Below are 15,565 nucleotides of genomic sequence, written 5' to 3' on the forward strand. Positions count from 1 at the left end.
TGCGGAGCCTCACCTCCGTCTCCCCGAGGACTTGCTTTCCGGGGTTCCTGAGTCCAAAGAAAAAGAAAACGATCAGACACACACACGGAAAAAAGTCCCTCTCGCACCTCCGTCTCCGAGGCTGGGTGAAGGGACCTCTTTGATCACTGAGTCCAAACACATTCGTCGCAAAGGCATCTCTCCCTCCCACATATGTTCTCACTCTCACATGACTCCCTCCCGCCCGAATAGGACTCTGACCAAGACAAGACCCAGGAGGCATCCATGGTGACTTTGGAATGGCCTCCTTGAGAGACGGGTTTGAGAGACTCGCCTTGGGTGCTTCGCGATGCGGTGTGCTTGGACCAAGGAAGACAGGATTGCGCCAGGTGTGCACGAGAACAGAGGCTAGATTTCACGCCTGGGCACACGTATCGGAAGATCAAAAGCAACGTATGCCTTCCTCTTGAAAGTTTGAATCTCCGCATTGACATCAAGGGATGCGATTTGGCAATTGAAATTCACACGCAAAAAAGATTTGCCCCGCCACTGGACGGGAAGCTTCACAAGGTCGGCAGGGCCCAACCCGTCTTCTTTTCTCTTTGGCCTTCGTGCCCCATTTCTAACTACTTTCCAAACCATGCCAAATGAGTACGTTTGCACCAAATAGGAACAAATCCATTCACGAGGCTTGAATTGCCCATCGCCCAAGCCCCGAGGTTTCCCTACCTTTTCCCTCCCGACCCCTCACTCCTCAGGGTCTGTTTGCTTTGGAACTGGAGAAATGGTGTATTTCCTCAGTGGCTGTTCACAAGACTCCTATGAAAATCCCACAATCCTTGCCCTAGTGCCTAAAGCCATAGCCCTCCCCATTTGAGGACCACATTGGTAAAGGAAACCCACCTGAAAGCGAGCTGTGCTCCTCGTTCCGTCCGTAGACTGTAGAAAGGTGGGTGCAGGACCAACTGCCCAGGCCGTGGGGCAGCTTCCCAGGGGCCTGCGGAAGGGGGAGTGTGGGAGGGTCCTTTGCGGTCAGGCTTTTATAGGGTTTCCAGGTCACGTGACCTTGTGAGGGGGATCTCAGTCGATCCGTCTAATCTACCCACCCCCGGTCGAAGCAAGTCCTGAGGCCATGACCTCTCCTCTGTCGCTTAGCCTTTGCAGGCATTGGAAAATTTCGGGCACGCAGGTGCCTAATTTGAAGACTCTCTCTTCTCTGTAAGAAGAGGAAACGTTTGTGCCCATTCCCGTTTCTCTGCGCGCTTTGCCGTTTTGTTATTGTGGTAGAGTTTGCCTTAGAGGATTTGACTCTTTCAAGACCGGGAGGCCTAGAGTTTCACGGCACTGAGTCCATGCACGTTGCTGTGCGAACGTCCCTGTCCTCCATCTCCCCAGCTTTGCATTCTCGCCACCTGGAAGGCGTTATCCAGGAAACCCTACCCCTTCCTTCCTCCCTCCCTGCACATCCTCCCTCCCCCATTCTCCTTTGGATCTCTGTGAGTTGGATGACTCTAGGAATTCACAGCCAAGACCTCCTTCTGCATCTGTCCTTCCGGCACTGGCTTCCGTCATGCGGGTTCCTGTGAGTCAAATCACTGTATTGCTAGCATTGCCGTGGATCACCTGGGGCGTCCTTTCTGAGTCACCTCGGTCAGTGGTGAATATTGGCCTTCTGTGCCCCATTGCTCATCCTCCAGGGGTCAGTCTCTGTAGAGGGTTAGGCAGGTGTCTGTGTTTTGATTCGGACCAGGGGACAGTTAGGAATGGAAATCCCCAATGATCTCTCCCGGGCCACTTCTCCCGGCTGCCAAGATACCATCTCCCGCTCCAAAGCAGGTCACCCAGGATGGCTCCCACTCAGCGGAGGGGAGGGTCTCCATCGGATCCTCTTGTGGGCACCCTGGGGATTTCCCACAGTTTGTGATTTGCATCCCTTTGCAGCTGTGTGGACTTTTCAACTGGCATTTCAGTAATAATTTATGAAAGTGCTCCAAGGACCTGGGTCCGGGGCCCTGTAGCCATGGCGTAGTGGTCCCATCCTGGTGCCCTTCCCCACGGGCAGCAGGGTCCCTGCCAAATCTCCCGCAGTAGCCTGGGGAATCCAGGTGGCCTCCTTGCATTCCAAGGAATGTGTGGTGCCCCATGACCCTCCACTGGCCTTTAGTGTCCTTCGGGCCCTCCTTCCATTAAACCAGGCTGGCACCTGATCTTCTCATGACAACTCTCCCAAGCCCCAAGAACTTGGATCCTTTCTAAGAAAAAAAAGATACTACCCCGTCCCTATCCCTGTCACACCTGTACCTCTACAATGTTCCATAGACTGCTTCTGCTCCTCTTGTTTCCGTGATTCAGTTTTCCATTGTGTCCTCGTCTTTAGGAGAAGGCCCCCTGGGATTTATCACGGCATGGAAGCATGCCCCGTTCATTAGAAGAGAAAGCACTTTGCTCCTTCTTGAAAGATGCGTGATGCGTTAAGGAGCACTTCTTTCCATTTCTATGCCTTTCAAGGAGAGGCATTTATAGTTTTGCAGAAAACTCCACAAGGGTTTTCCTAGATTGAATATAGACCTCTATTGACTTTGGGACGCAGGGCTCCTGTCAGCAATGCCTCTTCTAAGTGGTGTTTTTTAAGGAAATTCGACACGAATGGTACGTCTTTTGTTAGTTGGATTTAGTAGTTCGCTGACGTTGTTGAAAGAGGCTGTCCATCCAGAGAGTTGCTCTAGGATGTTGCTCGGATGTGCCATGTAGACAACAGTATCACCGGCCAACACCAACTCTTTGGGGTTTTCTAGGCAATAGTGTCTCGGGCCACCACTTCTCCTGCATCCGGGCCCTCGCAGAGGGTACAGCGCAGTGTGGAGCAAAAATAGACAGCGTGGGCTCCTTCTTTGCTTCCCTGTGTTTAGAAGCATGCCGTTGATCTGAAAGTGTGGTGTTTGGTCTGAGAATGTCCAGTGTTTCATCCGTCTGTAATTCATGCAGAGGTTCCGTCCTTTCTTTGCCCTCCTCCTAGGTTGAGAGTTATTTTCAGGACGATAATGGTTCGGATTCGCCTCCCTCTGTCTTTTCTCATCCTTGTTCCCCTTGGGATTCACCAAGAGTTGTCCTGGTTCTCTCCAGCATCGTTCTGGCTTCTACTGGTTAGTCTTCATCCTGCACAGTGAACAGAGCTGCTCTCTGTCTTAAGACCGTCTGCTTGCCTGAGGGTGAGGGTTGAAGTTCCCCATGAGATAGACACAGGTATTGCAGGTCCCAGACTCTGGTTCTGTGGAGAAGAACCTTTGGTTCTGATGGCATATGGGAAAGATGTCTTGTCCCCCTTGGCGGCAGATATCATCTCTGGCTGCGAGCAGGGAACTGGGAAGCATGTCCTTGGCTGCTTGAGTCTCTGGGCCAATCTAGACAGACCTCAGAGGCCCAGGGGTGGCTTGCCAGGGACAGAAATGCCAGTGCGAGTGTCCTTACCCAGCTGGAATCAGGAAAAACTGTGGAGTGCCAATCCAAACACTTTGGATTGCGAGAAATGAGGAGCACTGCGGTTTTGGGTTTGTCAGACTCCCTAATGGGGCAGGCTTGTGGCCGGGAGACAAGGGCCAAGGGAAGCAGCTCTGACAGGGGCCCAGGAAGACGGGAACCGTTTCAGAAGGTACGTCAGCGCGCTGCATGGCATCTTCACCTTTCCCTTCTCTTCCATGACCTTGCGCCCTCAACCAGAGGCTGCTGTGCTCCTGAGGCACAGACTCCTGCATAATGAGGGAAGCCCCTCTCAAAGGGTGGCCAACAGAGGAGACAGAGGCTGTCATTTGCTGTTCCTAAGGAAATCATGATTTCAGAGCTATGTGACTTTTCTCTATCTCAGTCAGAGCTTTCGCTCAATTCGACACTGGGGATAGCAGGTGACTTAGCTGATATCTGTGCCCACCCCTCCAGTGGTTCTCAAAAGTGGCCGCCCATTGGAATCACCCAGAGAGCTTTGAAGATGCCAGGGCCCAGGAAACAAGAAAGACACCCTCAGTGGGGATAACGTGGAGTAGGATTCAGGCATGCATATTTAGTCAGACTCTCCGCCTGAGTCCAGTGTGGATCTAAGGGACGAATCTACCAAAGACCCGCTTGGGCACTCTGTCACCATGCGTGTATTGATGCGGTGGGGCTGGGTGTGTCAGAGAGCCTGTACTGACTGGGAAGCATGGAAGACACCAAGCTTCCCTTGACTCAGTGAACTCAACTGGGATCAGGCCGTCCGCTTTTCCAAACCATCGACACGCTTAGCAGAGAAAATGGCAGGCACAGGGTCATATTTGAGAGAAGTTTATTAGGATTGAAAGAACATTTGAAAACACAACTTACACAGGACATTTGGCCACGAAAATGAACAAAGCCATGAGAATAGTCCCCATCAGAATTGGCACCGAAATCAACCCACAGAGTCAAGGCATCTCATCCCAGGACAGGGAACAGTTTAAAGTCTGCAAAGCACGGCTTTGAAATCGTTTCCCATTTTCCCCAAATTCCAAAATTAGTGGAGAAAGAGACTCAATTGCTAGTTTCCCATTCTCCTCTAGTTCAAAGTCAGCCCGCGATTGGACTCCATGAGATCCAATGGATTTCAATTGAAAGGAACTTCTCATTCCAGTGTGAGAAGTCCCCTGGGGAAGGCGCCTTCTACTACCATAAGGAAAGCAGGCAGCGTTGGCCTGCGTGTCCCCAAGGATCATGTGGGTTTGCAGAATCTGTGCAGCCAGCAGCTCTGGGGAGTGGCTGCTTCCCGAGCAATAGGCTGCTCCCTGGGACTCGTCCTCCTGACTCAACAGTCCCCTCCAGGTCTGCTGGGGCCAGAGGACAAGGCTTCATGGCCATGAGGTGTCTCCCTCCCAAACGCTCTCTTCAGAGGAAGAGGAAACCTGAAGGTCCTCGTAGAGGACACTCGGTGGGACCAGGGAACGCTGTCCCTCAGACTTCTGTAAGATGGGAGGGCTTTCCACAGGACGGCTTGTCTTCTCAGCAGGATGGAAGGAGGGAGCTGTCAGGAACCTGGAGCTCCACCAGCCCTTGTCTGATCTTGTGAAGAGCATTCTGAGGGGCTGGCCTGGAACGTGGTGCAGTGGTGGACGATGGGGCACCGTGCAGGGCTGCACAGCGCTCAGGGGAGGCGTGTTGTGGCCAGGCTGGAGGCCACTGCCTTGCAGGTCGCGAGGAGCCTTCCTGGCGACTTGGGGTGCCTCGTCCGCTGAACATGGGGGAGGCTGGAGAGTCTGGACAAGACCCTGATGTGGTCTCTGAGGGCTCCTCTGGGGGCTCTGGCAGCGACCGAGTCTCGGTTTCTTTGGGAGGTTCTGGCCAGTGTGAATGGGGAGCCGAGGACCTCTCTTGCCTGCTGCCTGGATGCTGATTTTGCAGTGCCGGTCCCAAAGATGGGCAGCAGGCTGTTGGCAGGGATGCGACTGGACATCCAGAGACCGGGCTTGTGCCTGGGTGTCGGGGGTGTGGCCCAGGCCTTGCGTCTTGCAGGCGGCCTGGGGTTCTTCCGGGGACAACCAACTGGGCGTCTCGTCTCTTAGCTGGACCATGACGGTAGGGTCCTGGGCCCAATGTGGGGACGCTCGGGGAGGGCTTGGAGGGACAGAAACTTCCCTTCCACGCTCAAGTCCTCGAGGGGAGAAGAGGCTCACTCCAGGACTTTGGATGGCAGATCCTGCACAGCCAGTGGACGTCCTGTCGGGTGTCCTCACAGGCAGCCTCCACAGGAGCTCGAGGCCCGGCTCGGTTTCCCTCTTGGTTGTGTGGACCGGCAGTGGCCTGTTTGCATGCTGGAAGACAACACAACACACAGAGACCACATATGAGAACTGGCTCCCCTCCAAAGACAAAGTCAAAGCAACCAAAGAGAAAGGCCAGAAGAAAGCCAAGCACTTATCCCGTTCAACCGAACAGGACAAGCTGTACAAGTGATCCGTTGCAACGGGATGAGGGACTCAGCCTCAGTGGTGCCCAGTAGAGAATGAAGGACAATATTCCCTTGCTACGGGTTGACGTCAGAGAGGAAACGAGAAAGCTTCCTCATCGCCAACGTCTCCACCTGAGGAAGCGGACAGGAGCTCTTTCACACACTGTTGTGGGGAACGGACAGAGAGCTAAGGCTGTGGGGGAGGCAGTTGGGTGACTGAGGTGTTTGCAGGCCCCATTTGGGGGTGTGTGCCAGCATTGGAAGATGCCTCTTCTTCCATCACGGGTTCCACCCCGGGGAAGCTTCTGATGAAAGTCCCTGCACATCCCCCACGGCAGAGGGTTGAGAGACTTGCAAGGAATGGTGTCCAACCAGAGAAAGCAAGAGCAGGGACATCTGAAGAGCATGCTGACTGATCCCCTTGGCGGGCACGGGAGGGAACAAGTCCCTCTCCCAGCAGGGGCTGGAGGCAGATTGGGGCTCCCCAGAAGAGCGCAAGAGGGGGCACCTGGGGACACTCACCCTCACGTAGTCACAGGACTCTGTCCCTTCCTTCCAGCTCGGCTGCTGCCTCCCTTGGGGTCTCCTGGGAAACCTCTGCACCAGAGCCTTCCTCCGCTGCTCGTCTTGCCTGCACAAGAAAGCACGTGAGCTGGGAGCAAGTTCCTTTTCCCATCCCGAGTTGGGCCAGACCTTGAGGCGGCCCAGACCGCCTCCATGTGGTATATGGAGACGGGGAGGGAAGCCCTGGGCCTTTGTCCCACCCCCGATTCGTCCCCCTACCCCAGACAGCTTTTCTGGAGGAGTCCTTTCCGTTAGAGCCCGTTGCTCTTCTGTGGCTCTTGGGCGAAATTCCCAAATGTTCCCCACCCCCCTTAGGGACCGAGCCGGAGGAGAACCAGCTGCTGAGTGTGGACCCTGGAGGAGAGGGAGCTCCTTTCCCTTTCTCTCCATGTCGCTCTGCTTGTCTGGAGTGGCCGGTGTGCCCGGGGTGCAGGCGGAGGGACACGTGTGTCTGCTTAGATTTCAGCCCAAAGCTTGCTTCCAAGCTCCCAGGGTGCTCACCTTTGTCTTTGCTCCCTCTCTCTCTCCGCCTGGCTGGAGGGCCGCGGGATGGGCGGGACCTGCTGAGGCCGTGGTTCCAGGTTCTCCTTCAGCTTTCTGGAGCCCAAGGGCTGGGGGGCAAGGGCCCCGTGCCAACGCTTCATGGGGCACCTCAGGCTTCTCGCGTGGTGCCCAAAGGCTCCGCAGTCTTTGCACTTCACCTGCGGGGGCAGAAGGACATGGTCACCGAGGCAAGAGAAATCACAGGCCGCTTTCAAAGCGGGCTTTGTCAGCACACATTTCGAGAGGAGGCTATTGGCTTGGGACAGGGGACTTGACCTATGGCAGTGGGCGTCAGGACGGGGAAGAGGGTGTGGTGCCTCCCAGAGCCTAGGGTCGGGAGGGACACGGCAGGGAGGACTGGAGGTCTCAGGGTGAGGACGAGGAGCCCGATGGAAAGACTGAGACCAACACCCAGCTGGACGTGACAGCAAATAGGAAGCGAGCTTGTTCCTCCAAGTCTCTGAATGGACCCGTGGGCTTGGTTTGGAGGACCCAAGACAGCGGGGCCTTGCCCGCCGAAGGACAACAGACTTATGGAGACACAATGGTCCCTGTCAGACCCTGCCCCTGGAGTCCAGGCCATGCCCGCTTCCCCACAGACCCAAGCCCCCACTTACCCTGGGATCCTCCTCCTCTGCCGGGGGAACCCTCGGCCCCGCTGCTCCCTTGGGTTGCTTCTTCCGTTTCTGGGCCTTGAGCAGGCTGGAAGGCCAGTGCCGTGTGGAAGGATCCGCCATCTGCCCCACCTGTGCGGAGCCTCACCTCCGTCTCCCCGAGGACTTGCTTTCCGGGGTTCCTGAGTCCAAAGAAAAAGAAAACGATCAGACACACACACGGAAAAAAGTCCCTCTCGCACCTCCGTCTCCGAGGCTGGGTGAAGGGACCTCTTTGATCACTGAGTCCAAACACATTCGTCGCAAAGGCATCTCTCCCTCCCACATATGTTCTCACTCTCACATGACTCCCTCCCGCCCGAATAGGACTCTGACCAAGACAAGACCCAGGAGGCATCCATGGTGACTTTGGAATGGCCTCCTTGAGAGACGGGTTTGAGAGACTCGCCTTGGGTGCTTCGCGATGCGGTGTGCTTGGACCAAGGAAGACAGGATTGCGCCAGGTGTGCACGAGAACAGAGGCTAGATTTCACGCCTGGGCACACGTATCGGAAGATCAAAAGCAACGTATGCCTTCCTCTTGAAAGTTTGAATCTCCGCATTGACATCAAGGGATGCGATTTGGCAATTGAAATTCACACGCAAAAAAGATTTGCCCCGCCACTGGACGGGAAGCTTCACAAGGTCGGCAGGGCCCAACCCGTCTTCTTTTCTCTTTGGCCTTCGTGCCCCATTTCTAACTACTTTCCAAACCATGCCAAATGAGTACGTTTGCACCAAATAGGAACAAATCCATTCACGAGGCTTGAATTGCCCATCGCCCAAGCCCCGAGGTTTCCCTACCTTTTCCCTCCCGACCCCTCACTCCTCAGGGTCTGTTTGCTTTGGAACTGGAGAAATGGTGTATTTCCTCAGTGGCTGTTCACAAGACTCCTATGAAAATCCCACAATCCTTGCCCTAGTGCCTAAAGCCATAGCCCTCCCCATTTGAGGACCACATTGGTAAAGGAAACCCACCTGAAAGCGAGCTGTGCTCCTCGTTCCGTCCGTAGACTGTAGAAAGGTGGGTGCAGGACCAACTGCCCAGGCCGTGGGGCAGCTTCCCAGGGGCCTGCGGAAGGGGGAGTGTGGGAGGGTCCTTTGCGGTCAGGCTTTTATAGGGTTTCCAGGTCACGTGACCTTGTGAGGGGGATCTCAGTCGATCCGTCTAATCTACCCACCCCCGGTCGAAGCAAGTCCTGAGGCCATGACCTCTCCTCTGTCGCTTAGCCTTTGCAGGCATTGGAAAATTTCGGGCACGCAGGTGCCTAATTTGAAGACTCTCTCTTCTCTGTAAGAAGAGGAAACGTTTGTGCCCATTCCCGTTTCTCTGCGCGCTTTGCCGTTTTGTTATTGTGGTAGAGTTTGCCTTAGAGGATTTGACTCTTTCAAGACCGGGAGGCCTAGAGTTTCACGGCATTGAGTCCATGCACGTTGCTGTGCGAACGTCCCTGTCCTCCATCTCCCCAGCTTTGCATTCTCGCCACCTGGAAGGCGTTATCCAGGAAACCCTACCCCTTCCTTCCTCCCTCCCTGCACATCCTCCCTCCCCCATTCTCCTTTGGATCTCTGTGAGTTGGATGACTCTAGGAATTCACAGCCAAGACCTCCTTCTGCATCTGTCCTTCCGGCACTGGCTTCCGTCATGCGGGTTCCTGTGAGTCAAATCACTGTATTGCTAGCATTGCCGTGGATCACCTGGGGCGTCCTTTCTGAGTCACCTCGGTCAGTGGTGAATATTGGCCTTCTGTGCCCCATTGCTCATCCTCCAGGGGTCAGTCTCTGTAGAGGGTTAGGCAGGTGTCTGTGTTTTGATTCGGACCAGGGGACAGTTAGGAATGGAAATCCCCAATGATCTCTCCCGGGCCACTTCTCCCGGCTGCCAAGATACCATCTCCCGCTCCAAAGCAGGTCACCCAGGATGGCTCCCACTCAGCGGAGGGGAGGGTCTCCATCGGATCCTCTTGTGGGCACCCTGGGGATTTCCCACAGTTTGTGATTTGCATCCCTTTGCAGCTGTGTGGACTTTTCAACTGGCATTTCAGTAATAATTTATGAAAGTGCTCCAAGGACCTGGGTCCGGGGCCCTGTAGCCATGGCGTAGTGGTCCCATCCTGGTGCCCTTCCCCACGGGCAGCAGGGTCCCTGCCAAATCTCCCGCAGTAGCCTGGGGAATCCAGGTGGCCTCCTTGCATTCCAAGGAATGTGTGGTGCCCCATGACCCTCCACTGGCCTTTAGTGTCCTTCGGGCCCTCCTTCCATTAAACCAGGCTGGCACCTGATCTTCTCATGACAACTCTCCCAAGCCCCAAGAACTTGGATCCTTTCTAAGAAAAAAAAGATACTACCCCGTCCCTATCCCTGTCACACCTGTACCTCTACAATGTTCCATAGACTGCTTCTGCTCCTCTTGTTTCCGTGATTCAGTTTTCCATTGTGTCCTCGTCTTTAGGAGAAGGCCCCCTGGGATTTATCACGGCATGGAAGCATGCCCCGTTCATTAGAAGAGAAAGCACTTTGCTCCTTCTTGAAAGATGCGTGATGCGTTAAGGAGCACTTCTTTCCATTTCTATGCCTTTCAAGGAGAGGCATTTATAGTTTTGCAGAAAACTCCACAAGGGTTTTCCTAGATTGAATATAGACCTCTATTGACTTTGGGACGCAGGGCTCCTGTCAGCAATGCCTCTTCTAAGTGGTGTTTTTTAAGGAAATTCGACACGAATGGTACGTCTTTTGTTAGTTGGATTTAGTAGTTCGCTGACGTTGTTGAAAGAGGCTGTCCATCCAGAGAGTTGCTCTAGGATGTTGCTCGGATGTGCCATGTAGACAACAGTATCACCGGCCAACACCAACTCTTTGGGGTTTTCTAGGCAATAGTGTCTCGGGCCACCACTTCTCCTGCATCCGGGCCCTCGCAGAGGGTACAGCGCAGTGTGGAGCAAAAATAGACAGCGTGGGCTCCTTCTTTGCTTCCCTGTGTTTAGAAGCATGCCGTTGATCTGAAAGTGTGGTGTTTGGTCTGAGAATGTCCAGTGTTTCATCCGTCTGTAATTCATGCAGAGGTTCCGTCCTTTCTTTGCCCTCCTCCTAGGTTGAGAGTTATTTTCAGGACGATAATGGTTCGGATTCGCCTCCCTCTGTCTTTTCTCATCCTTGTTCCCCTTGGGATTCACCAAGAGTTGTCCTGGTTCTCTCCAGCATCGTTCTGGCTTCTACTGGTTAGTCTTCATCCTGCACAGTGAACAGAGCTGCTCTCTGTCTTAAGACCGTCTGCTTGCCTGAGGGTGAGGGTTGAAGTTCCCCATGAGATAGACACAGGTATTGCAGGTCCCAGACTCTGGTTCTGTGGAGAAGAACCTTTGGTTCTGATGGCATATGGGAAAGATGTCTTGTCCCCCTTGGCGGCAGATATCATCTCTGGCTGCGAGCAGGGAACTGGGAAGCATGTCCTTGGCTGCTTGAGTCTCTGGGCCAATCTAGACAGACCTCAGAGGCCCAGGGGTGGCTTGCCAGGGACAGAAATGCCAGTGCGAGTGTCCTTACCCAGCTGGAATCAGGAAAAACTGTGGAGTGCCAATCCAAACACTTTGGATTGCGAGAAATGAGGAGCACTGCGGTTTTGGGTTTGTCAGACTCCCTAATGGGGCAGGCTTGTGGCCGGGAGACAAGGGCCAAGGGAAGCAGCTCTGACAGGGGCCCAGGAAGACGGGAACCGTTTCAGAAGGTACGTCAGCGCGCTGCATGGCATCTTCACCTTTCCCTTCTCTTCCATGACCTTGCGCCCTCAACCAGAGGCTGCTGTGCTCCTGAGGCACAGACTCCTGCATAATGAGGGAAGCCCCTCTCAAAGGGTGGCCAACAGAGGAGACAGAGGCTGTCATTTGCTGTTCCTAAGGAAATCATGATTTCAGAGCTATGTGACTTTTCTCTATCTCAGTCAGAGCTTTCGCTCAATTCGACACTGGGGATAGCAGGTGACTTAGCTGATATCTGTGCCCACCCCTCCAGTGGTTCTCAAAAGTGGCCGCCCATTGGAATCACCCAGAGAGCTTTGAAGACGCCAGGGCCCAGGAAACAAGAAAGACACCCTCAGTGGGGATAACGTGGAGTAGGATTCAGGCATGCATGTTTAGTCAGACTCTCCGCCTGAGTCCAGTGTGGATCTAAGGGACGAATCTACCAAAGACCCGCTTGGGCACTCTGTCACCATGCGTGTATTGATGCGGTGGGGCTGGGTGTGTCAGAGAGCCTGTACTGACTGGGAAGCATGGAAGACACCAAGCTTCCCTTGACTCAGTGAACTCAACTGGGATCAGGCCGTCCGCTTTTCCAAACCATCGACACGCTTAGCAAAGAAAATGGCAGGCACAGGGTCATATTTGAGAGAAGTTTATTAGGATTGAAAGAACATTTGAAAACACAACTTACACAGGACATTTGGCCACGAAAATGAACAAAGCCATGAGAATAGTCCCCATCAGAATTGGCACCGAAATCAACCCACAGAGTCAAGGCATCTCATCCCAGGACAGGGAACAGTTTAAAGTCTGCAAAGCACGGCTTTGAAATCGTTTCCCATTTTCCCCAAATTCCAAAATTAGTGGAGAAAGAGACTCAATTGCTAGTTTCCCATTCTCCTCTAGTTCAAAGTCAGCCCGCGATTGGACTCCATGAGATCCAATGGATTTCAATTGAAAGGAACTTCTCATTCCAGTGTGAGAAGTCCCCTGGGGAAGGCGCCTTCTACTACCATAAGGAAAGCAGGCAGCGTTGGCCTGCGTGTCCCCAAGGATCATGTGGGTTTGCAGAATCTGTGCAGCCAGCAGCTCTGGGGAGTGGCTGCTTCCCGAGCAATAGGCTGCTCCCTGGGACTCGTCCTCCTGACTCAACAGTCCCCTCCAGGTCTGCTGGGGCCAGAGGACAAGGCTTCATGGCCATGAGGTGTCTCCCTCCCAAACGCTCTCTTCAGAGGAAGAGGAAACCTGAAGGTCCTCGTAGAGGACACTCGGTGGGACCAGGGAACGCTGTCCCTCAGACTTCTGTAAGATGGGAGGGCTTTCCACAGGACGGCTTGTCTTCTCAGCAGGATGGAAGGAGGGAGCTGTCAGGAACCTGGAGCTCCACCAGCCCTTGTCTGATCTTGTGAAGAGCATTCTGAGGGGCTGGCCTGGAACGTGGTGCAGTGGTGGACGATGGGGCACCGTGCAGGGCTGCACAGCGCTCAGGGGAGGCGTGTTGTGGCCAGGCTGGAGGCCACTGCCTTGCAGGTCGCGAGGAGCCTTCCTGGCGACTTGGGGTGCCTCGTCCGCTGAACATGGGGGAGGCTGGAGAGTCTGGACAAGACCCTGATGTGGTCTCTGAGGGCTCCTCTGGGGGCTCTGGCAGCGACCGAGTCTCGGTTTCTTTGGGAGGTTCTGGCCAGTGTGAATGGGGAGCCGAGGACCTCTCTTGCCTGCTGCCTGGATGCTGATTTTGCAGTGCCGGTCCCAAAGATGGGCAGCAGGCTGTTGGCAGGGATGCGACTGGACATCCAGAGACCGGGCTTGTGCCTGGGTGTCGGGGGTGTGGCCCAGGCCTTGCGTCTTGCAGGCGGCCTGGGGTTCTTCCGGGGACAACCAACTGGGCGTCTCGTCTCTTAGCTGGACCATGACGGTAGGGTCCTGGGCCCAATGTGGGGACGCTCGGGGAGGGCTTGGAGGGACAGAAACTTCCCTTCCACGCTCAAGTCCTCGAGGGGAGAAGAGGCTCACTCCAGGACTTTGGATGGCAGATCCTGCACAGCCAGTGGACGTCCTGTCGGGTGTCCTCACAGGCAGCCTCCACAGGAGCTCGAGGCCCGGCTCGGTTTCCCTCTTGGTTGTGTGGACCGGCAGTGGCCTGTTTGCATGCTGGAAGACAACACAACACACAGAGACCACATATGAGAACTGGCTCCCCTCCAAAGACAAAGTCAAAGCAACCAAAGAGAAAGGCCAGAAGAAAGCCAAGCACTTATCCCGTTCAACCGAACAGGACAAGCTGTACAAGTGATCCGTTGCAACGGGATGAGGGACTCAGCCTCAGTGGTGCCCAGTAGAGAATGAAGGACAATATTCCCTTGCTACGGGTTGACGTCAGAGAGGAAACGAGAAAGCTTCCTCATCGCCAACGTCTCCACCTGAGGAAGCGGACAGGAGCTCTTTCACACACTGTTGTGGGGAACGGACAGAGAGCTAAGGCTGTGGGGGAGGCAGTTGGGTGACTGAGGTGTTTGCAGGCCCCATTTGGGGGTGTGTGCCAGCATTGGAAGATGCCTCTTCTTCCATCACGGGTTCCACCCCGGGGAAGCTTCTGATGAAAGTCCCTGCACATCCCCCACGGCAGAGGGTTGAGAGACTTGCAAGGAATGGTGTCCAACCAGAGAAAGCAAGAGCAGGGACATCTGAAGAGCATGCTGACTGATCCCCTTGGCGGGCACGGGAGGGAACAAGTCCCTCTCCCAGCAGGGGCTGGAGGCAGATTGGGGCTCCCCAGAAGAGCGCAAGAGGGGGCACCTGGGGACACTCACCCTCACGTAGTCACAGGACTCTGTCCCTTCCTTCCAGCTCGGCTGCTGCCTCCCTTGGGGTCTCCTGGGAAACCTCTGCACCAGAGCCTTCCTCCGCTGCTCGTCTTGCCTGCACAAGAAAGCACGTGAGCTGGGAGCAAGTTCCTTTTCCCATCCCGAGTTGGGCCAGACCTTGAGGCGGCCCAGACCGCCTCCATGTGGTATATGGAGACGGGGAGGGAAGCCCTGGGCCTTTGTCCCACCCCCGATTCGTCCCCCTACCCCAGACAGCTTTTCTGGAGGAGTCCTTTCCGTTAGAGCCCGTTGCTCTTCTGTGGCTCTTGGGCGAAATTCCCAAATGTTCCCCACCCCCCTTAGGGACCGAGCCGGAGGAGAACCAGCTGCTGAGTGTGGACCCTGGAGGAGAGGGAGCTCCTTTCCCTTTCTCTCCATGTCGCTCTGCTTGTCTGGAGTGGCCGGTGTGCCCGGGGTGCAGGCGGAGGGACACGTGTGTCTGCTTAGATTTCAGCCCAAAGCTTGCTTCCAAGCTCCCAGGGTGCTCACCTTTGTCTTTGCTCCCTCTCTCTCTCCGCCTGGCTGGAGGGCCGCGGGATGGGCGGGACCTGCTGAGGCCGTGGTTCCAGGTTCTCCTTCAGCTTTCTGGAGCCCAAGGGCTGGGGGGCAAGGGCCCCGTGCCAACGCTTCATGGGGCACCTCAGGCTTCTCGCGTGGTGCCCAAAGGCTCCGCAGTCTTTGCACTTCACCTGCGGGGGCAGAAGGACATGGTCACCGAGGCAAGAGAAATCACAGGCCGCTTTCAAAGCGGGCTTTGTCAGCACACATTTCGAGAGGAGGCTATTGGCTTGGGACAGGGGACTTGACCTATGGCAGTGGGCGTCAGGACGGGGAAGAGGGTGTGGTGCCTCCCAGAGCCTAGGGTCGGGAGGGACACGGCAGGGAGGACTGGAGGTCTCAGGGTGAGGACGAGGAGCCCGATGGAAAGACTGAGACCAACACCCAGCTGGACGTGACAGCAAATAGGAAGCGAGCTTGTTCCTCCAAGTCTCTGAATGGACCCGTGGGCTTGGTTTGGAGGACCCAAGACAGCGGGGCCTTGCCCGCGGAAGGACAACAGACTTATGGAGACACAATGGTCCCTGTCAGACCCTGCCCCTGGAGTCCAGGCCATGCCCGCTTCCCCACAGACCCAAGCCCCCACTTACCCTGGGATCCTCCTCCTCTGCCGGGGGAACCCTCGGCCCCGCTGCTCCCTTGGGTTGCTTCTTCCGTTTCTGGGCCTTGAGCAGGCTGGAAGGCCAGTGCCGTGTGGAAGGATCCGCCATCTGCCCC

The 15,565-nt window shown here is 55.4% G+C and overlaps 2 protein-coding genes across 2 annotated transcripts; both read right to left on the minus strand.

The window, feature by feature from the left end:
- Positions 1-9: 9 nt before the first annotated feature.
- On the minus strand, positions 10-7,773 carry LOC139042289 (putative protein FAM90A9). The gene is made up of 6 exons (XM_070499968.1): positions 7,654-7,773; positions 6,995-7,194; positions 6,452-6,560; positions 4,887-5,792; positions 883-976; positions 10-47 (listed from the first exon to the last, which is right to left on the minus strand). The coding sequence occupies exons 1-6, from the start codon at positions 7,771-7,773 to the stop codon at positions 10-12; spliced, it is 1,467 nt and encodes a 488-aa protein (XP_070356069.1).
- Positions 7,774-7,794: 21 nt separating this feature from the next.
- Positions 7,795-15,558, minus strand: LOC139042290 (putative protein FAM90A9). Its single transcript, XM_070499969.1, has 6 exons — positions 15,439-15,558; positions 14,780-14,979; positions 14,237-14,345; positions 12,672-13,577; positions 8,668-8,761; positions 7,795-7,832 (listed from the first exon to the last, which is right to left on the minus strand). Exons 1-6 carry the CDS (start codon positions 15,556-15,558, stop codon positions 7,795-7,797), a joined length of 1,467 nt encoding a protein of 488 aa, XP_070356070.1.
- Between the last annotated feature and the right edge of the window lie 7 nt (positions 15,559-15,565).

Source organism: Equus asinus, chromosome 27 (genome assembly GCF_041296235.1).
Source record: "Equus asinus isolate D_3611 breed Donkey chromosome 27, EquAss-T2T_v2, whole genome shotgun sequence".
NCBI lineage: Eukaryota > Metazoa > Chordata > Mammalia > Perissodactyla > Equidae > Equus > Equus asinus.